At 37.4% G+C, this 23,682-nt stretch overlaps 1 protein-coding gene across 3 annotated transcripts in view; it reads left to right on the top strand.

The window, feature by feature from the left end:
- The window catches only part of diaph1.L (diaphanous related formin 1 L homeolog), a 149,643-nt gene that overhangs the window by 69,207 nt on the left and 56,754 nt on the right, over positions 1–23,682 (top strand). For all 3 annotated transcript variants that reach the window (XM_018252083.2, XM_018252085.2, XM_041586136.1), the window contains 2 exons: positions 992–1,106; positions 3,289–3,297. In XM_018252083.2, the coding sequence (XP_018107572.1) occupies positions 992–1,106; positions 3,289–3,297 (124 nt within the window). The remainder of the gene's footprint in view (positions 1–991; positions 1,107–3,288; positions 3,298–23,682) is intronic.

The raw sequence follows: 23,682 nt of genomic DNA, 5'->3' as shown, positions 1-23,682 counted from the left end.
GTAGGAGAAACAATAGCCTGTCAGAAAGCAGTTCCATAGTGCAGCACTGGCTCTTTTTGAAAGCAAATGACCAGACAAAATGACCTGTGATAGCGCCTACACACCAATATTACAACTAAAAAAATTTACACCTTTTTCGGTTAGTAAGGAAATTTTACATGGTAAAGTGAATTATTTGCAGTGTAAACAGTGTAATTTAGAGATAAAAAGGATAAAAATCATGACAGAATCCCTTTAACTATTTCAATCACTACCTGCATAATATATGTTATACAGGGCAAACAATCCAGGTTTAAAGTGTCATCCACAAGATATGAATATGCTTCTCTCACTTTGTAGTCTAGTTCTAAGTATATAAAATTGACTAACATCAGAGGAGTTCCAGTGCTTGCCTTTGTTTTCTGCCTGAAGCTCTGATTAATTTCACTTACTTTCATTTTTTTTTATTGTTTATTTAATGTTTTATGCCCTCTGCCTTGTAGAACACATTTTGGAGTCATCTCCATGGCAACACACATTATAATAATCACATTTAATTTAAAATATGCAAGCATTGGATTATTACCTTGCCATAAAAAGGACGGTTTTCTTTTTGTCATTTAAATTGCATGTTCCCTCTGTTCTATTTTATTTATATATTTTAAGAACGGGGACAAAGATAATGAATGTGCATATCTGTGAAATCCTTATCATACCCTTGCCCTCCATAAAACCCTTTACAACTAAGTGTGAGAAGTGCAAAATTCTCAGTCATTTCCGTTTTAGTTTTCGTGGTTAATATCTTGCTTTGCTGTGCTCCTGTGAGCTTTACAAAGCTATATTCCTGGAAATTACATGCACACATTTTCTAAACTCCCCTAATCCTTTGTGCTCCCTTTAATCCAGAGAATTTCTTTTTTTACCACTTGTTCATTTGGTGAAACTTTAAATGGTGCTGAGATCTGGTAGCCTGCACTTGTCCCATCAAAGTAATATGTAATTACTTTTCCAGATCACTCCTACCGAGCTCTCTGAGAAATCTTTTTGGACTCGGGCAAAAGAAGACCGTTATGAAAAACAAGATCTGTTTGCAAAAATAACCCTCACTTTTTCTTCACAAACCAAGTGTGAGTGAGCCAAGATACAGTGTATTTCCTTTGTGTTTTACTCCTCAGCTCTGTTTGTCAACTTAGTTTGTACTGTGTCATAAGTGTTTGGTTCTTAACTGATGGGCTGCATATAAGTAATGCCCTCACTCCATCCCATGCTACTCCATGCTACTATCAAAAGTATTGTTATAATGATACAGAGAATTTTTAAGAATTAGAATTACAGTTTTACAGAAATTACATTTTTCGGGGGACCTGGAAAAAATTAGGGATGCACCGAATCCAGGATTCGGTTCGGGATTCGGCCAGGATTCGGCCTTTTTCAGCAAGATTCTGGGAAAATGTGAAATCAGGGAAATACATTATGCATTATATATCGGAGGGACCACAAAAAAAATGAGGGAAAACTTAAAATCTGGATTTGTAAAATAGAGGTTTCACTATATCTGCTCATAATGGAGTCCATGTGAGATAGACTTCCCTTAATTGGGAGCTTTCTGGATAATAGGTTTCTGAATAAGGGATAACATACCTGTATAACTATAGTCTAGTGTGTCCCACCCTAAGGTTGTTAAGTTCACAGAAGTTAGCATTGGGTTTGTTCTACATCTTTGCTGGAACCATAAGTGCAAAATGTGCAATATGGCATTCCTAGCCTGATTCCTCTCTGGTTTTATTTCACCAGTCAGAACTTTAATGATCAAAATGTGAAAATGCGTTTTAGTGAAAAGGAAAATGGCTGCCTAATGGCACACACACACCACTTTAATTGGGTATTGCCTAAACATTGCCTTATTTCTGTTGGTTTTTTACAACATTTAACAATAATTGGGAACGCCAACTGTACATATGAAGCTAGAGTTAACAGACTGACATCAGGAAGGAAGGGAGGTCTATAAAAGTTCACATATCTCGCCACATTCTGCAGGAGGCTCAGTTAAGCCTTCTAAGGCAGGGGTCCCCAACCTTTTCTACCTGTGAGCAACATTCAAATGTAAAAGGAGTTGGGGAGCAACACAAACATGACAAATGTTCCTGGAGGTACCAAATAAGTGCTGTGATTGACCATTTAGTAGACTCTATTAAGATTAGCAATCTACAGGACCCTCTGTTTGGCAGTACACCTAGTTTTTATTCAACCAAATTTCACCTCCAAGCCTGAAATACAAAAATAAGCACCTGCTTTAAGGCCATGGGGAGCAACATACAAGGGGTCAATTTATCAAAAATTCTGATCAGTACAGAAATTTTTTTCAACAGAATTGAATTGTGCAACTTTTTCGATTTGATGCTCAAAAACCTCAACTATTTTGGATTATTAAATGAAAACAAGCCTGAAACCTATCAAATTGTAAAAGAGACATCTGCCATTAACTTTGACATGACTGCGACAGGTTTTAGTTGGAGTATTTTCAGATATTTAGCAGCTTTGGAGCATAATAAATCTCTAAAAATTCTAGTTGTCGCCCTGTAAAAATTCTAGTTTTCGCCCTAAAAAACTCAACCATAAAAAATCGAGGCTTAATAAATAGGCCCCAAAGTGTTTGTTGAACACGAAGATTACCTCTGTCTCCTTCTCACTTAATGGTTCTGAAAAACTAAGTTGGAAAACAATAGCAAAAATTATGTATCATGAGCCTAAGTCATTGAACTCAATTGAAGTCAATCTACTCTAATTCATCTTTGCAACCCAAGATCCATTTTAGAAATTAGTAGCTATTTGCTGCCAATTGCTGTCCCTGTTTTTTGAGTTTTTTAACAATTCATGAAATATAAACTCTAATAAATAAAATCCTTTACAGTTTATAAGTAAAGCAACTGGGCGGCTGTTGGGTTTTATATGCCATACACATCATATCTGCTTTCCAGAAGCGATTATTGCAGTCATTTATATGACTCCCAGGGACGTCACACCTGCAAACTGCATTGAAGTCTGATTCAGCTGTTTTAAAATGTTCTTTTACTATGCAGATAAAACACTTCATGGCAGGATATGTTCCCCATGAACATGAACTGCTTCTTTAGCTATGCATTGGATCTCCAGGTGGTAGTGTGTGCTGCTAAGATTTCTCTCTGGCTTTATAACAATATTGTTTCTGTATCATTTGAGAGATGGAAAATAGTCGGTTCATGAATTTTAAAATTTTCTACCCTTTTTCTTTTCTTTGACATGTATGAATATTTCCTGTCGCGTCCACAGCTACTAAAGGTGAGTTCAACCTTTTTCTTTCCCTCTCCAATCTAGCAAATCATTGGTAAGATACTGACAGCAGTCTCAAAGGAGAGACTTTCTGAGATACCTGACATGACAAGACAGAGTGGGCTCACTGCCCGTGGAAGAAGAATTCCTATAGAATGGTTAAAGTACTTTGCAGTTAAAAGTTTGCCCTGTAGGCACCTGTGTGATTTGAACTTCTTAGGCAAGTTTATTTTACAGTAAATTTCCCGACCTTGTGTACTAAAGCGTTCTGCAAGTCTCAAGGAAGCAGGGACGGCAGTATGAGTTGATTGAGGAACTAATACAAAAAAAAAAGAAGTTATCTCAGCCGTCACTTTACATCACACAAACCTAAACACTTTGTTTACCCCGTGCTATTAAAAAGCCGGATCTTGTAGAATTAATAGTTGGAGTGATCTGAGATGCTACGTTCGGTTTAAAGAGATGCTGACACCAGAAATTAAATTCTTTTTTACATCTATCATAATATTGCCTTTGAAAGCTACTTATAACTTTGCCACAAAGTATTTGCAAAACGCTTTTACAATACCTGTCTGATGCCTCATGTTCCTGTATGAGGGGGCTGCCATATTTGTGCAGCAGGAGTCCGTTAGCATTAGAAACTTTAACTGACAGGCTGAGATGGGACAGTCAGGATGGCAAAACAGTCAGGTTTAGGAACTTCAACTAATAATAACTTGGATAAACAAACCTCTCAGCAAAAAATCATCAACATGACCTAGAGGTAACTTTCAAAGTACATTCTTATTTAAAAAAGTTGTTTTTGAGTGTCAGTATCACTTTAATACTTTGCTTTTACTAACATTAGGTTGTGTAAATTGGCTTATTTATGCACAGGGTACAAGCAAGATAGTCGATAGCAAGTAACACTATCCTTTTAGATGCTACACTTGTTTTAGAAGTCAGCTTGAAGCTCACTTAATTCATATGCTTGGTCTAATATAATTATACATTGTTATAAATATTATACATGTAATGGATGTGCTGGGCCTGAAGGTAAGAAAATTATTTTATTAAAACATCCGTGCCTGTAATAAGGTTATTTAAAAAATCTCAGCTGTCAATAAGGGTTGCCACCTGGCCGATATTTTACTAGCCTGGCCGGTAAAAATGATGGTTGATCCCAATGTTATTAATAGGGAAAAAAGATAAATATATAGGAAGGTCGGTATTTTTTTCCAGAAAAGGTGGCAACCCTAGCTGTCAATCATATTGCATTCCCCACCTCAATGACTTTGGTAAAGAGGCAGGGCCAGCACTTATTTTCACTTTCCATTTTGTACTTCCTAGATATCACAGCATTCCCCACATTCCCTCCTCACCATCTAATTGTGTAGCCAGTGCATTCCGGGCCAATGTTAATAACAGTTTTCAAAATGGCTGCTTTCTGTGATTGTGAGTTAATTCCAAGGCAGAAGCAAACAAGATTTAAATAATTGATATAATGTCGATAACGTTTATTTTGTTTGTCAAACAAAACCCAATATAAAAGAATTTTGGAATAATTTCTTAGGGTGACAGGTCCCCTTTAAGGACTTCATGTACTCCACCTGAGTAATTGACTTCCAAAGTGGCATTGTGCCACCCTAGATGAGAGTTCATTCTGCATCATGGCAGAGTATGATATGGTTTTGCTCGCAGATAAAATGCCTAACTCTTGGTACTGTCAGTAGTAGTACATTTGAATAGAGTCTATTGACATAGATTTACATATAGCTGGTAGGGTTGCCACCTGCCCGGTATTTTACCGGCCTGGCCAGTAAATATTAAGCTTGATCCCAATGTTATTGATAGGGGAACTGCATAAAAATATTGGAAGGCTGGTATTTTTTTCAAGATAAAGTGGCAACCCTAATAGCTGGTTACCCTGAACAAAAAAAAAAAAACAATATCTAATGTGCGCTAAAGGCTTTCATTCAAATTATTCCTCCAAATAGGGGAAGGGCATCAATAGGATAGTGAATTAGATACACAAAAACATCAAAATACCCTCCACAAACCACTGTGGGGATACCTGAATCACTAAACACCCAACTCATAGAATAAAAGACATTCCTTTATTTTAACTTTTATTAAAACCCATGCTCACTCATAAACACATGCTCACATATGGACTGCACACACATCATAAATGGCAACAATTGAAATTGAACTCATGGTTCTTTTACAAATAAATGATGCCAAACAGTTAATACCAACGTTTTAGTATTGACATGTCATGTACAGTTTTGTGCCTGGGTGCAGACCAGATATTACATTGTGAGCGAAAGGAAAATGGGTCACACCACTGTGAATGCTTGACATAGTGAGTGTTCTCCCCAAAATGTTGTATCATGTAATAAATAAGCAAGTGCTTGCCCTGCTAGCATTACCCCTTGTGTGCCAGTGATTTGCTTTTCACACCACTGTCACAGAGACTACAACTACTTGGCAGTCTGATATTCTCGGTTCCCCTCCGGGTTGGATAGTGTATGCCCTATTGCACAATGCATCTCCTAACGTTTGCATGATTTATCATTTTTTGCCGTTTAATAGATTGGCAATGAGGGGGAATAAGCATAAGTATGATTATCATAGCTGCCTGCTAGTGCACGCAAAAGTATGCTTTTACATCCCAAAATCGCACTGTGTTTGCTCCAACGGCAGATCCCATGCCTATGCAAGTGCTCACAGATAGAAGGGGCGCAAGTCAGTAATTCTTCTCTGCTGCTGTAGTGGAGAGTACGACTGTTCTGTTATAAATGACTGCTAGCTTCATACTTAACCGAATGAGTTTTTCCGGGAACCATGAACGATTTAATTAGCATACAGTGCTGAACGCAATTTAATGATAAGACCTAATAAAAGGCTGAACACTGTTTGACCCCGGGAAGGGTTTTTTTTGTATGTTCTTGTCAGAGGGAGCCATAATGTCTCCTCTTTGAGCTGCATCTAAATGAGTTGGTTTGACTCCAACTGTTGATTTGGGAGCCTTCGAATTTTTGTGGCGTCTTCATTTTGCTTCTATAAAGCTTCCAGAGAGACACACACCCGGTAATCCTTCTCTTTGTAACTCTTTGTGGCGGTATCTCAGAAATGAGATAACAATTGTAGCCTTCCTCTAATAAATGAGCATTTTGTCTTTCTGCTTTCTTTCTGTTGTAGTTAGCTGTTCATCTAACCCCCTGATGAGTGAAACTAATAAGGGTAGCTTCAAAACACTCCAAGCCTTTTTCCCTCCTCCTCCACCTCCCCTCTGCCTTGGCAGAATTAGCATATTTATGGACATAATAATTTTCCCTCTTTAGCTGATCTGATCGCAATGGGCTGCACTTTTAATTTGTTTCAATAAAAAGCCTGACAGGCTCAGATTTTTGAGGCAGTTTGAAGGAAGTGATTCATGCATTTGCATAATATGAATGAGCTGCTAATGGTCCTGCATTGGAGGAATTGCTTTTTGCTTGCTTTTTTTCCCCCTCTCTTCTCCTTTTTCATTAGCGTTTTATTCAGACCTGTCTTGCGGTGAAAGGTGTGTGCCGGCCTCCATTCCGTAATTATATCCTGACGATGTTGTGCAGAAGCGCCAGCTGGAACCAGCTGCTCTTAATTCCTATCAAAGTATTAAAATTAGATCCTTGGCCATGAATGCAGAATTAACCTGTACCAGTAACAGGGATGTAGGAATGATTACAGTTGTTCTGTCCAATTTACCTCGTGCCTTGCATGCTTATTAGTCGCCAGTTCAGGAGAGATGGATTCATCTCTGCAAAGAAATATGTGTTGGGAAATTATAGAGCAGCAAACCTGCATGTTGTTTCTGAAAGGGGAAAAATGCATGTGTACTCTTATTTTGTATGTTTCCTTTAGTTGGAGCTTTATGGATGCACTAACACCTTTTTACTATTTTCTACACTTATTTGTCCAGTAGAAGTGTTTAAAGACTTTAATATAAGATTTTAATTTTAGGAGTTTCCCTTTCTTATCTAAAGATACCATACTACAGATACTATATATAGAAAGACGGCATTCTGCCTTGCTCTTGGCAAAAACTCATCTGTCAAATGTTCCAGCATTAAAGGGGATGTATCTTTTATTATGATGTAGAGCAGGGGTCCCCAAACTTTTTTTTATGAGCCACATTTACATATAAAAAAAGTTGAGGAGCCAAATAAGGGCTGTAATTGGTTATTTGTTAGCGCCTATGTGGGACTGCCAGCCTACAGGTGTCTATGTTTGGTAGTACACATGGTCTTTATGCCTCCAAAACTTGCCTCCAAATCAGAAATCAAAAATAAGCACCTGCTTGGAGGCCACTGGGGGCAACATCAAAGGGCTTGGTGAGCAACTTGTTGCTCGTGACCCATTGGTTGGGGAACACTGAAAAAGTGATATTTTAATTTTTGTGGTTTTTAAATAATTTTGCTCATTGTTCATCAGCTGTCCAGTTTGGAGTTTCAGCAGCAATCCAGTTGCCACTGTCTAAATTACCCTAGCTATCAGGCAGTGGTTTGAATGTGAGACTGAAATATGAATAGGGCGGATGCCTCAATAGATACAAAAAAGTAACCATAACAATAACATTTAGCCTCACAGAACAATTTGTCAGCACACTGACAAAATGAATCTGTTGTACTTTGTGATGTTTATTTAGCTCCAATTCAAGTTGATAAAAAAGGCAACGTTCAGGGCCCTTTATCAAGGCTTGATAAATGGCCCCGAAACGTTGCCATTTTTATCTACTTGAATTGGAGCTAAATAAACATCACAAAGTACAACAGATTAATTTTGTCAGTGTGCTGCAGTACTGTGGACTTTGTATATGTTTCATATAGTGCTCCGGCTGGTGATTATTGTTTTATTGTGTTCCTATACATTGGTACCTGTAACCACAAACTGGGGCTAGTTTGCACTCGTTCTGTCATTTTACCTTCAGATCCCTAGATAACTACACCCACTGTCTTCCAACTGTTTAACCTTGACAGTAACATTTGCAAGACCATGATCTCTGTGTGCTTTAAATTATGAATGCTGTTTCCTTCTCTGAAAAAATACTGTTGCTAAATTGCAGATGATGCAAGGCCAAACACTTAAGTTATGGATGTTCTAAGAGGACATTTTCAGCAGTTGTGGGATGCATTCCAGACAGGAACAAATTATAAACCAGTTATAAGACTATTGTGAGATTGCTCTGTAGGCAAAACTAGCAGCCCTGGCCTCTATGCAGTATTAATATTTAAATTGCTTCCAGTTTTCACCCATTATTCACATTTCTCGACTTTATCTGCTCTTGATATCCAACAAAGATAACCATGACTGGTATCCGTCTACTTGATCTGGTTTCTGCTACATTATGTCAAATAGTAAGAACCACCAGTGCAGAAAACAGCAATGGGAAGACAAATACTTATTTTGACAGCAATTATAATCGCAAATAACTATAAAACCACAAAGTAATGTTTAATAAATGTATAAGTAAATGTTGCTAAGAACTACACTTGGAAAGTCCGTATAAATGGGTTATCATCCTTTGTAAGCTGTCAACACAGGTGCCGATTCTTGAGATAATGGGCAGTTGTGCCTTGCACACAACTCTGGATGGCTAGATTGAAACAGTCCAGTTGATCAGATCCTATCTGCCATGCTGTGACCTCTCTAATTTGATTTATATTAGTTTTTTCAACCTTTACATGGAACCAAGTTGAAGACCACAGCAAGCTTTGAGAGCATTACGTTTGTATTACTGCCTATACTGGAATGTTTTTGAAGCAAAGCAATATTGTGGCTAATGGGATGTTTTTTTGTCAGTCCTGGTGTGGCTAACTATATACATCCTTGAAAGGCTCAGAATTCCTATTATTTACACCCCTTGGCTGATGAGGTCTTAATAGCATTAGATAGAAGGTCATCACAGTGGAAAAAAAAAAGAGGGACGAGAATCATTTTTATTTTAAAATGTCATTTTATGGAGATTAAAAATTTTTTAACGGAGACAGATAGAAAATGTAATTGTTTACTGCCCATCAAGTTGTATTGTTAAGGTCTTGAAAACTGCTATAATTCATCATAATACATGAGCGCTGAGATGTAGAAGTAGACCCTGTTTAAAGAATGAAGGGAGCAATTAGTTGTTTTAGGGGAGTGAAATGCATCAATGCAGTAGGTTTTTGCTGAGGCTTTTGTAAACAAAGTTTTTTTTTTTTTTACGTTTAATTCTCCTCTATGGAAATAAATGGCACTGCATAGCATCAACGGGATCATCCTCAAGAGAATAACCTAGTGACATTTCCCCCAGTTCCCTCGTCACAATTTTTTTTATCACGGACAGATGAAAATGTATATCAAAGGAGTTGTGATCCACTTGGATGGAAGTTTTCTTTTTAACTTTTTAAAAACGGTTTAATTTTTGCAAAGTTTCCTTTTTGCATACAGTATCGTTAAACTTTATAACCCAGCGCAGATGCTGAATTAGTATTCAGTAGTAAAGTTTGATTGCTCTTACGAGGGGATAATTAGGTTGAATGTACGTCAGTAATGTGAGTAGGGAGTACGGGAGCTAAACAGTAATGTGTTTGCAATGGTTCATGTGACCTCAAGGCACTTTATCTAATCCAGTAATACCCAGCAATTCCAGGCCTTCTATGCCTTGGATTTTGTCTTATGCTCTAGGGGCTAGATGATGCCCAAATTCAGGGCAGGCAGCTGCATCCATGTCTAATCTAAGTGCTTAAGCTCAGCAGACTGAAGGAAACAATCTGTTTTTCTGGGACAAGTAGTTCTAAGTAGTGGTTTTCCCTTTGCCAATGTTTCCTCCGAGGAGCTTGTAGTGGTCCAAATGCTTCTGTATCTCAGCAACATAAAGCATAACCTACTTACCTCAAAGGAGTGTGTCATTAACAAAGGTTTGCGTTGACAAGGCTTTTTCCTCCGCTTGTGTTATGTAAAAGCTGCATGTTTAATGGGCCTTCAGCTGATAATCGCAATTCTAAATGAAATTAAAGCCCCATTTTGTGAACCCGCTTCCTCCGGGGGCGACTGGAGAAGATCTGTGCTGGCTGGTGGTGTCCAACTCCGTCATTTCATGTGCAAACCACTACATGTCGTTTCTGTAGCTTTGCAATAATCATTGATAAATGTTATAATAGTGATAATAATAATGATTTAACATTGTTCACTAAGCAAAGGGGACAGTAAAGTAAACATGATACAGTAACTTTATTCATGCAGTGTCTATAAAAAGGTGATGGTCAAGACAGGGGGTACAGTGGACTATACAAATGAATCGCAGCATTACACGGACAATAAAAATACACTAGAAAAGTACACATATGAAACATTTTCCCACCCACTCCATCCACTAATAGTTATGATCTCATACTTTGGTCTTTCAAGGAAAAAATAAGGTTAAACCTTGCTGTTAAGTTAAATTAAATGTATACCCTGATGTATTTTCTTCCAAGTGTAAAAAAATGTATGTGTATTTAACTATGTATTTGACCCTCCTGAAGATGTCAGTTCTCAGAGTTCTTGGCTTACTTCCATAAGCCATTTACATCACATTATCAAATCTTCAGTGCCTTTATAGAAAGGGTCATATGGGTGACTTTCCTCTTGCATGACAAAGTCATTCAAACTTTATTCACTAGCTCCTGGGATTTTCTTAGGAATCTAGAAACTTAACAGCATATCTCTCAGAGTGAAGAGATCTTATTGCCATGCCAGACACTGACGAGGCGAGTCAGATTCTGAGAACAGTAATGCACTTGGTGCATGTAGACTGTTTAATAGTTTGAGCCTTCTTCTTAATAGCATTTACCAATAGGGTAGGGTTTTTTCTACCCTTACCCAACTATATGCTATTGAATAACATTTTCAGCATGGTATAGGCCTTACAACACACCTAAATCAGTGCAGGCAACACAAAAGAAAAAGGCAACATTTATAAAGATTACATTGTGCTGTTGCCTCAGGAACCTAGAGACCCACACACCGACATAGTAGACCTGTATTATCTCTTCTCATTCAGATTTCACCTTCTACCAGCCTTTGTATATTTCTTGCCTATGCACTTGTGCCTGAGAGCTTCTGACAGGTCTACATTTACAACATGTCCATGACAGTTAGGAGCCCTTTATACTTATGTCTTTCACCACTGAAATCAGTAACTGCTATGTCCTAGTTTCCCAGCACTTATATGCAGTCTTCCGATTGGTGCTTGGCATGTGTATATCTATATCATACCTTCCAACCGTCCCTGGACAGTCCCTCTTTTGACAGCTCAAGCCGCAGTCCCTCGTTTGTATTGGAAAGTCCCATTTTTCTCTGCACTGAACAGCCAGAAAAAAAAACAGTTTCTAACTTAATTGTATTTTGGCAGAGCCCAGAACAGCCACAGCAGCAGATACGATACATTTGCAACAATTTTGAGTTAAGCAAATAAGTAATTGTAACAATATAACAAGATACAAGATAACAGGTCCCTTGGGAAAAGTTAGACTCACCGCTTAAAGGGCAATTCACCTTCATTAGCAAAACTGTAATAACTGAAAACAAAACCCACAGAAATATGTTCAAACTTTCATAACCTGCCAAATTTTGTAAAATTAACATGGTAATTAGGGGGTGTGGCCACAAAAACGGGCATGGTCAAAAACAAACTCGCCCCCCGGCAACTTTTTTGCCCTTCTTTTTATTTCCAAAATGTTGGGAGTTATGCTATAAATATATCGGTAACAGCAGGAGTGTAGGGAGATAAGCTGCTCCAAGGAATATTTAACTTGCTCCTCTACTCGGTAGCAAAATGCAGCAACTAATTTATATAACTATTCTTATGGGTTTATGGCTTATTATTCAGTCAGTAAGGAATGCGGAGAATGGATAGTCAGACAGTAGAAAATTTGACTCTGTATTTTGTTTTTGTTTTTCCACAAGAGAAAATACACTTCTGTATGATAACCCAACATTTCATACAATATTCTACATTTCATACATTATTCTACATTGCTTACAATATTCTACATTTCTAAGTAAATCACATTGTTTTCAGGGTTTAACGGGCTGATACCTTCAGTGCACTGAATTCAGCATTACCCGATTGGGGAGTAGTAGATTAAAGCTAAACAAATAGAACAAATACTTAAATATTGCTCTGCATTCTTGTTCTAGTATATAAACAAATGAAAGCTAATCTGTTTGTTCTGGCTGTAAAATCATTTTCAGCAAAATATAAGGGCACCTTATATTTCACATTAATAGAAATAGAAAAAATAGATGGGAAGCGTCTAGGGAACCCAGTGAGCCTGGAAGGAGTATGAAAAAGAATATATCATTAGATCAGAGAATGTAAAGAGCCTTATTATGCCAGGCTTGTCTTGCATTAAGCTCTCCAGTTTGTATCATATATGTTCTGTAGGTTTGTGGCTTCTAACTCTTTCTTTCATGCTAATATTATCCACCTCTTTTATTTCATTATTTTTTTTGTCCCTGTCCTTTACATTTTGAACAGATCCATAAGTATATATACCCTCTTATGCTTTACATTATCTGCTTTCTATAAAGGAACAATGCTAAATACTTATCCCCTTAATTTGCCTCGCAGTTAGATTTTTTTTTTTTTAACCTATTCAGTTTATTTTTTTTTTGTGCCAGCCTCAGAAAATTCAGCCTTTTATTTTACCTTACCCTCACTCCATGGACTTGGCGCTTTTAACTTTTATAGTAGTTTTATTTGAAAGTTTCCTCTAGAGAGTTTTATAAACTCAGATTCTCTCTTTTCCCCTCTCTAATTTAAATTAGAAACGAAATGAAATGTCAATCGTCTGACTGCCATTCCTTTCCCCCTAATTTTTCTTTCCTTTTCATGCTCCTGATCTAGCTACCCCCAGATTTTCTTTCAATTAGTCCATCAAACCAGTGGTGGCAGTTCAATTATTTAAATACTGAGTGCCTATTTTTAATATTGCTGGAGAAAAAAAAATTAGTCAGTATATTTGAAAGAACAGCCAGCTCCAAAGAGGGACAAAAGCTTCTACCTTTTGACATTTAACAGCAGTTTCCCGTGTCTCTTTCAGAATGTCATTCCACAGTTAATCAGCTTGGGGTGGCACACTGAATATGGATGGCCTGAGTGTTCAAAGGCTCTTCATTACCAGCTATTACCTAAGTGTTCCTGCAGCCCCTTTGACAGGAGATTCAAAGTTTCTTCATTTTGAGTTCTCCTTTCTTTCTTTTTTTTTTTTTAATATGTGCGGAAACTATTTTTTTCCTCCTTTTCTCTTTTATCTATTCACCAGTCAGGGGCCAAGCTAAAATTTGTTGCATATATGCATGCATCCATCGTGATGTGAGGAATTAAGAATTGTGTTTTGACGCCCTGCATAAACAGTTAATTGGAAGCACCTTCCACCAGTGGGAAAAAATGGTGTACAGGGTCAAATAGAACATATACGTCAGACACCAAAAATAAAAAAAAAATGACTTGTATAAGTTGCACCTTCCCATTACAATGTCCGAAAGACTAATCACATAGAGATTAAAATGTAGCCTTTAATGATAGCTGAAAAACAGTCTTTGTCCAGAAAGAAAATCTTAAAATAAAATGTAATTAGGAAGGGAACCTATTAAAGCACCATATACACCAGGGGTGTCTAAACTTTTTTCAGCAAGGACAGTACATATCTATTGCTAACACCTTCAGCACACAGGCAGCAGTATAGACTGCTAAAGTTCTGTTGCCCTTCCTAATTAAACTAAAAAAAGTATGCTCCTGACGCTCGTTTCGCGCGATCTGTACAAGCTTTTGTGTGTTTTTACACCACTTGGGAAAATAACTCATGAGGATTTGGCATAGCAATTCAGGGAACTTTACTAAGGGTCTAGATATTTATGGGTAGTAAGAAATAATGATGCTGTAAAAGTTCATTAACTTAAAAAAAATTGTAAACTCAAATTGCGGAAGTTTTAGAATATATCATGTATAATTGCTCTAAAACATTGAAGAGTTTAATAACTGTGGATTCTATTTGTTGACAGTGCAAACAGTTTGACAAATCGGCCAATCGACTATCCCCCAGTATAGTTTCTCCCTGAATCCCTCAAATAACTGATTCCAGTACAAACAACAATCTGACAAAACAACTGCCTTTTGCACAAATTCTGCATGTAGAGAGACAGGATATAAGGTGATTTTAATAGAGTGAGATCTAATACACCTTCAATGCAAAAGGAGCCCCCTATAAAATTTATTGGATCATACACCCAACTCCTGCATGAAGACAGAATGAGGAGAAACAGATGCTGAGAGAGGAATAGTAAAGATAAACTTGATTATTTCAGAAACGGTACAGAATTTTTAGTTGATATATAAAATTTATATTAAATTTATATGTATAAAATTTTCGTGATAGTTCCCCTTTAAAAATAACTGAATGGCACGAATAGGTGAGGCTTGGCCATTTTGATGTGCTGTAGAGTTAAAGGAGAAGGGGGCAAGTAACAAAAGTCTCATGAAAGAAAAGCTTTGGGCTTTCTTTTCAGTGTTTTTACTGTTAAGAGATTTTAGTCTCAGGCACAATAGCGGGGAAATGCAGTTAAAAGCCTTGCAATTGCTATGTTTTTCTTCTAAACACTCAGTAGGGAATAGTTACAACCCCCTGGCTAACCTATTTAACAGAAGATTGCCATCCAGCACACTGGAACATTGATGTGTTCTTCACCTCATTCGATTTAAGAAACTATAAAATATACATTTTTTTTAGCCTAAAACAAGGTAATGCACTTTGCATTAAAACATTGAAAAATGTATTATTTTATGCCAAAGAGAGCAGCAGTGTCCCACTCTGCTCAAGGTTAATACAGAATAGTTTGCCTTGCCATTCTCCCTCCCTTACTCTCCCAGATTTACTTTGTCCATAGAGCATTTCAACCTCTGCAGGAGACATGGCACAGACCCACAACAGCAGCTTGACTGGAAAGAAACAAAACAGAATAATAAATAAAAAGATCCCTCAGAACAGACCGCTTTCCATCTCTGGTTTCTCTAACTATAAGGTGAACAACCCCCTAATGCACACAAGAAGTTCTAAACTAAGATACAAAACCTGAAACTTCCCAATAAATATAGGCAGATACCCACAGCACAGTCTGCCTTGCTGGGAAATGATACTGTTTCATAAGGACATAGCTTCCCAGGCAGCCCGTTTCACACCTTAATTTGACTATTTAAATAAAGGATGAATAGAAGACTCATCTAGCCCTGATAGTGAGCTTGTCTTTTAGTTGCTGGGGTCACTGACCATAGCAACCAGATAGCATTCAAGTCTTACTACGAAGAGATGTAGATTAAATAAAATACATAACTAACATGCACACAATGAAGTTGCTTAGATTTCTTCCATCTGCTATTAGTTGATTTATTTAAATGTGTACTTAAAGGAAATTAATTGGAAAAAGTATCCTAATTAGTGTATATATTCCCTTTAAAGGAAAATATTGCCACAGGGTTTACATCTGCATTATCAGAGTGCCCACGGAAGCTTATAGGTCAGTTTGCCCATGGATCCTTATGCCTGCATATTTTTCTTTATATGTGTTGGAGCTGCTATGCTTTGACTTTTTACAAGAACCAGTCTCATCTCATACATACACTGAATAATTAAATGATACTGTGGGCCACACTACAGCACCGTACCCATTTGTTATCAGGAGAGTTATACCAAACATTTTTTGGTTTTTGAAAGCCATTATTGATCAGTATAATATATTAGCTGTTTTTATGATCTAATGTATAATATGTGTGTGTGTGTGTGTGTGTATATATATATATATATATATATATATATATTGCACAAAAGCCACAAATATCTTGTAAATTATATCCTTATAAACGGTGAGTTCTGATGTCATCAGTTATAAATGGTGAGTTCTGATGCAATTTCTGTCACATAACTCACTGAAACTTGTGTATTATAATAAATAAAGTACCCCCCCTCTTGCAAAATATGGGGATATTAGAAGTTACCTCGGAGTTCCTTCGGCCTCGTGCTTTTATATGTCATGAAACTCCTCGGTAACTCATAATATCCTTATATTTTACAAGAGGGGGTACTTTATTCACTATATATATATATATATTCCTTGAAAAAGATCCCAACAGGGATCGAAACGTTGGAATAAGATACCATGTCACAATAAAAGATTGTATGTTTTCACCAAAAGGGAGTGCTGGTTTGGAAACTATTGATGTATGCTAATATTACCGTGCACCCCTCCTTATCCTTATTGCCTTGGAGTGCGGATACTCATCTGAGAACTATATATATATATATATATATATATATATATATATATATATATATATATATATATATATATATATATATATACACACACATATACACATATACATATATATATATATATTTGCTTTTGTGAAAAACAGGTGTAGTTGTGCACTCATATATACTCAAATATAGGGGGATAATTGAGAGCGACTGGAATATGTAAGCCACGTCCATTCCTTCGAGTAGATCAGTGACAAGTGCTGGAGAAGTTCCTTTCCCTGACTCCCTCTAGTACCTTGGGGCTGCTTTTCCATTTCATTGAGTGCTCAGGCAGAAAGCTCGCCTAAACGCATTCAATTGCAGATGTTGTCAATCAAAATGTCAAACCACCCTCCATACCTATGCACTAGACTGGCTGACTTATTTCTCTAAGGGCACTGCCAGTTTATGATCTGCTTCTATTGTTTATACAGGCCCAGGATGACACAGGCTATTATTGCTTAACACAGGGTAACAGATAATTCTTTCTTTAAAGCAGGTTCCTCAGCCTGTGCAGTTATTATTCACTATAAAATACACAAGAACCATGAATACCCAGTAAATTAAATCCTTATAAACTTAAAATATCCTTATATTGTACAAGAGGGGGTACTTTATTCACCATATATTTACAATTACCCACACTATAATAAAGAGCCTAGCTTTTGCTGCTGTTGCTAGCTAATTGAATTGCACAGTGGCTGCAATATTCAGCCAACACTCGGAGTACCTTTTGCAAGCAGGGATATTGTAGGTTTTCTTTTGAAGTGACACAAAGACAGAGAACTAAGCTGTTACAATAGATGTACAGTATAGCTGTAGAAATGGATTTCATAACTATTGTTTCTAGGTTAATCCTTTCCTGCATGAAACTTGCTTTCAAACCCTGAAGGAAATATAATGCTGTCACAATGTTTTCTGTTTTTTTCCCAATGTGACTGGAAACAGCAGCCATGCTGGAGTATCTCTAGCAAACTACCAGCCTGTGCCATTTTCTTTGTTTCTACTGAAATAAATAGAAATTAAATACTCCATTTTAAAGTTCATCTTTCTAAAGCTGGCCATACACAGGCAGATCGAAACTGCCGATTTGGCCCTATCAGACTGAGGCTGAATCCTAATTTGCATATGCAAATTAGGGATGGGAAGGGGGAAAACATTTTTTACTTCCTTGAAGGCAAGCGATTTCGGCCGAATCCTGCTCAAAAAGGCCGAATCCTGAACTGGATTCGGTGCATCCGTAGTTTGCATAGGGAACCATTATGATCTTATCGTTGGTCCAGGGACCAAGCTATTGGGTTGGCCCAAATAGGCCTAGAATGTAGGTGACCGTAGGGCTTATGCAAATTTGCAGAGAATGTATCTTCTGTGTACAGGTATGGAATCCATTCACTCGAAACCCGTTCTCCAGAAAGCTCAGAATTAAGGAAAGGCCGTCTCCCATAGACTTTATTTTATCCAAATAAGCTAAATTTTTTAAAATTATTTCCCTTTTCTCTGTAATAATAAAACAGTACCTTTAACTTGATCCAAACTAGCATATAATAAATCCCTATTGGAAGCAAAACCAGCCTATTGGGTTTATTTAATGTTTACGGGATTTTCTAGTAAAGTTAAGGCAGGAAAATCCAAATTACAGAAATTATCCGGAAAACCCTAGGTCCCGAGCATTCTGGATACCAGGTCCCATACCTGTACTATGTAAGCAATACCTTTACTGACTTAAAGGGAGACACATTGATTGATATGTTTATTACATGGCAACTGGGTGCCTTATATTTTTGGAAAATTAAGTAGCCTTGAATTTTCAGGCTGTTTTTCTGCCCACTCCATAAGGAGGATGCGTCCATGCTACACACACACAGCTGATGTGGCAGTAGCCTTCTGCAACGCTGTTTGCCAAGATCATGAAAGATGATTTTTATTATGCTGAAAGAGAAACAGCTCAGTCCCCTCATGCATTGGAATATTTGTGTCTTACGAGAATTTTGAGCATATTGTGTTTGCTTGTGCAATATACATGACATCTGCAAGCTTAACCAGGTGTGTTTTAACATGTACCTCTGGGAAGGGCCTGTGAGTGCATTTCCATCCTGCTGGTACACTCATGGACTATTATTTCTTCCTGTCTCTCTCTTTTCAGGGCCTTGCCAGCTCTGCAGGTGGGAACTGTAATTGAAAATGCATGTATAGTAAATCACCTTTGTGAAAAATCTGCCAAAATATTAATGTGTATTGGGAGTGCTTATACCCATCTGCGTGGCATTTTTCCATCCTCTCTTTACCATGCCTATACCATTATTCATGTCAGTATATTTTTTTTGTCATGTTTCATTGTGCTCCAAAGTACTGACCCCCACTGGGGCTTAAGGCTCTTTTGCAATCATCGGCAGCTTTGCTTTCCAGCCACCTGCTGAAATGGAATAGTTCTGCTCTTCTGCTCAGCATGGCTGAATTTGGTAATCCAACCTGACAAGCAAATCTGTATTGGAAAAAGTTCCAAGAAAAGTGACACGCTGAACTATTTACAAGGGCTTTAACACCCCTTGGATTAACTTTATTCATTTTTAAACCTAAGGAATATTCTGAAATATGTGCATATACTGGCCTTTGATATGTTACTTTCAATTTATTAGTATGGTTAGTTGGTGGTATTACCTAACCATGATTTTAACATTTCATAAACCACTAGCTCTGTTGCAAGCTGGAAACACCCTAAGGTCTGTAATAATATTGAAGAATGCTCATCTGCCTCTAAACCATCTTCAGCCCATCGATATTGTGTACCGCTTCTATTTCTCTTTATATTCTCATTATATGAAGCCTTATTTTCTACCAAACACCCTTATTCAAGAAAGTGTTTTATAACCAAGTAATTAATGTTGATGGGGCTGCATACGCCATTGATCAACATGTGTTCAATGAATAATGCTTGTGCTGAACATACGTTTTGCTGTATTTATGCAAAATCTATGTTTTTTAGTTATTTGCTAAACAGGGCAGACATGAAAATGAAGACTACTTAATGTTTGTTCCTTGTAAGTTGACCTTTTTTCAATCTCTGTTTTGTGTGCAGGAGTCCATTATGTAGGGGGACTACCTGTGCACTGGTAATCTAACGATCTACCTTGCAAGGACCAAAGATGGAGTAGCTTTAATGTCCCTCTTTGCCATGTTTAGCTCAAGAAATGACAAAACCATAGATTTCACATGATTAAAACAAAAAGTATGTTCAGCACAAGCCCTATTTATTGAGATTGTGTTGAACGATACATTTTAGGGTTGGTGCTAGGGTTAATATCTCTTCTAGAAAAAGAAATATTGGCTTTCCTATATTTTTTATCTTTCTTTCTTAGTAATAACATTGACAGCTAGCATAGTTTCTTCCAGCTAGTCCAGGCAAATACCAGGTGGCAACCTTAGATGGTTCTTTTCATGAGTCTGGAGCTATGTTGTTCAGCCCTGTGCTACCTCCAAGCACCATGTTTGTTGTGTCTTTAATTCATTTTGGCACACAAGAGTACTTAGTAAAACTGTGAGAGTCTGTGATGTTCTTATAATGCTTGTCTTGTAGCAAAGTACTACTACTACTTTTTAATCAATGATTCATTGACATTACCCATACAGAAAGATGCATAATTGGGATCATATATGTTGACAGATGTTTATCACTGTAGAATAGATTTGGGGGCCAGTGTGACATTTTGTGGTTTATTGTGAAAGTAACTGCAAAAATAAATATATGAAGTTGTGGAAAACTATCATTTGACTCTTCACAGCTGGGTCTTTTCAGATATAGTTGAAACAGTGGTTGGCCAGGTTGCATTGCAGCGGGAATCCATTTTGGGCACAGTGGTTTCATGCAATGTTATTATAGGTTTCAGCAACTGATAAATAGTACCCCACCTTTCACTTTTCTTTTTTTTCTTTGTCTGCCATGCTATCTTTTAACATCTTCAGCAAGGGGTTTCCAAGAATCCCTCACAGCTAATCCATTAAGAATGTAATCCATGAAACACAATCCCTAGAATAATTTAAATTATTTCAGCAATGTCCTGAGTATTTGTATTGTTTGTTGGGAGGGGGAACGGGAATTTGAAAATCCAGGTTTGCTAGGAGATCTGAAAGTTACTAATGCTTTAATAGACTTTATGTGTTGTGCAAGTACCTATTTAGGTAATTATATCAATATTATAATTGCCATCACAAAAGTTTTGCTGTGAGGGTTCAAGTTTAAACTTTTTTTTGTGGTGAAAATATCTTCCATGCCCCATAGCTTACTGTATTACTGAAAGGTCTGTATCAAATGTAATCTGTTCAGAGTGTGTGAGGGAAACAAAAATACTGCTCCATTCTGGCTGTCTTGTCCATAGGCTGTGTACAAAAACAAACCCTACCTACTTTCCCCCCATTGTGAACCAAGGAGATAATATTATACACAACACAATGTATATGGTGTCTGGGTGTGTTTGAAAACTAGTGTTCTAGTGCATCCTACCAATCCATTTGCAGGGAGCTTCGTGTCCTCTCCAACATGCTTTATCATGATACTGTCCGGTCCAGGTAGCCCTTTAAACCCTGCAACGTTTAGTATAGGTACGGGATCCATTATCCAAAAAAACGGTTATCCAGAAAGCACCAACATATGGGAAGGCCATCTCCCATAGACTCCATTTTAATCAAATAATTCTAATTTTAAAAAACGATTTCCTTTATCTCTGTATCAATAAAGCAGCACCTTGTACTTTATCCCAACTAAGCTCGATAAATTCATTAATGGAGGCCAAACAATCCTTTTGGGTTTATACAGGTATGGGATCTGTAATACGGAAACCCATTATCCAAAAAGCTATGAAGGCCGTCTTCCACATTTTATCCAAATAATCCAAATGTTTAAAAATGATTTCCCTTTTCTCTGTAATAATAAAACAGTACCCTGTACTTTATCATAACTAAGATATAATTAATCCTTATTGGAAGCAAAACCAGCCTATTGTGTTTATTTAAAGGAGAAGGAAAGGTTAAAACTAAGTAAGCTTTATCAGAAAGTTCTATATAAATATACCAGTAAATCCTCAAAGTAATGCTGCTGAGTCCTCTGTCAAAAGATACACCACATTTCTTTCCTTCTATTGTGTACACATGGACTTTTGTATCAGACTTCCTGTTTTCAGCTTAAACCTCCAGGGCTAGGGCTTGAGCATGCTCAGTTTGCTACTCTCTCCATCTTCCACCCCCTCCCTTCTGTAATCTGAGCCCAGAGCTATGAGTGAGGAGGGAGAGACTCGGGCAGGAAGTGATGTCACACCAAACTTATATGGCAGCTGCTATCCAAAACAAAACATAAAGTTTCTAGAGCTGTTTACTCAGGTATGGTAAAGCATTCTACAGAATAAATATAGCATTCTACCTTGCACTATTGTGGCTAATCTATTGGCAATAAAATGCTTTGGTAGCTTTCCTTCTCCTTTAATGTTTACATGATTTTCTAGTAGACTTAAGGTATGAAGATCCAAATTGTGGGAAGAACTGTTTTCTGGAAAACCCAAGGTCCCGAGCATTCTGGATACTAGGTCTCATATCTGTACTGGCAAAGTAAGCAAAACAGGGCAGCAGGTACAACAATCTTGCTTAGCAAAAGGATGGAAATTAATATGTCCATGTATTGCTTGGCAGAGAGCTGCTTGGAGGTTTTTAATCTTTATATATTTTCAATCTTTAGATATTCTGTATATAAAAATACAGAACTATACTTCTTAAAGTACCTGAACTTGCAAAAAATATATTGCTATTTTTGACTTCTTCCTCTTAAACTTTCTTGGAAGCTTTCTGAAAAAGAAGCTATCTATCTAGTAATAAACTTCTCTTAAGCTGTTCAAAAGAGACTTGCCCAGGCAGGAGTCCTTCAAGCAGACATCCAGCAGAATTATGCATTTCTCTTTCATTGCGTTTTGGAAGATTTCAGCTGGCTATAAATTTTGATTGTGCCTCCACAGATATCATAAACAACACACTGCAAAAACCCTTTCTAATAAATCTCGAGACACATCCGCATCATTCTGTAGAGCCGTGCAAGCAGAGGGATCAGATAATTGCCAGATGGAGGGATATTCAGGCTTCAGTGCAAAAGCAAGACATATGAATGTGCTATATTGTTGTATAGCGAATAAGTCAAGCCAAGCATATTACACAATGATTCAATGCAGTAGTTACTTTCTAATGTAGATCTTGGCTACAGTACAAACAGGAATGGCCGGTGGTTAAAAGCAAACATTAATTGTGCTGATATTTTGAGTCACTAGATGGGACAAACGAAAATAAAGACAATCCCCTTCTGCTATAGCAGCTATTGCTTCCCTTTCATACACTAGCCAATCCACATATATGCATGAATAAATATGCATAAAGAGAGCAGCATTGGACAAGGCAGATTAAACTACAAGAGCTTTACTGGTGACACAACATATTCTTTATCAAGTGTGAGGAGGGCATATTTGGGGCATGAACAAAGCTTTGTTCAGCATACCACTTCTTTGTACTTTTAATTGGTTGGACAAATGTGGCTACCCTAGATTGGTCACATTTGAACATTTCAGTTGTGTCTATTTGTTTATGTGACAATACATGTGTGGCCAAGTATTTCAGGTATCCGAAAATATTACAATCTTTAAAAATGATTAGATTCTAAACAAAAAACATAGTAATAACTTTTGCCTGCATGGCCTGCCTGCAAAGAGATCTTTTCTGGGAATGATAATATTTTTGATAATCAGCAGGGAATTGGGGTACTATAGTGGCTGAGGGGTGCCCAAAGTGAATTCATATTGTGTGCTGTGAAGGGGGTGGAGCTTGGGGAGGCAGTGGGTAGAGTTTGGTTGGGTCACTGGTGCAGTTTTGGATTAATGGAGCGTTGCTGGGCAGATTGTGGGAATTTATTTTATTGGTGCCCCATTCTGCTTCCTGCCATGGGCCACTGCCCAGGTGACATAGTTTAGTGGTGCTCTGCATGTAAAGCAAACTTAAGTTCCCAGTCCTTCCCTTATATCCATTCAGTGGGAAA

The sequence above is a fragment of the Xenopus laevis genome, chromosome 3L (genome assembly GCF_017654675.1).
Source record: "Xenopus laevis strain J_2021 chromosome 3L, Xenopus_laevis_v10.1, whole genome shotgun sequence".
Classification (NCBI taxonomy): Eukaryota; Metazoa; Chordata; class Amphibia; order Anura; family Pipidae; genus Xenopus; species Xenopus laevis.
This window is presented reverse-complemented; position numbering and strand designations above follow the sequence as displayed.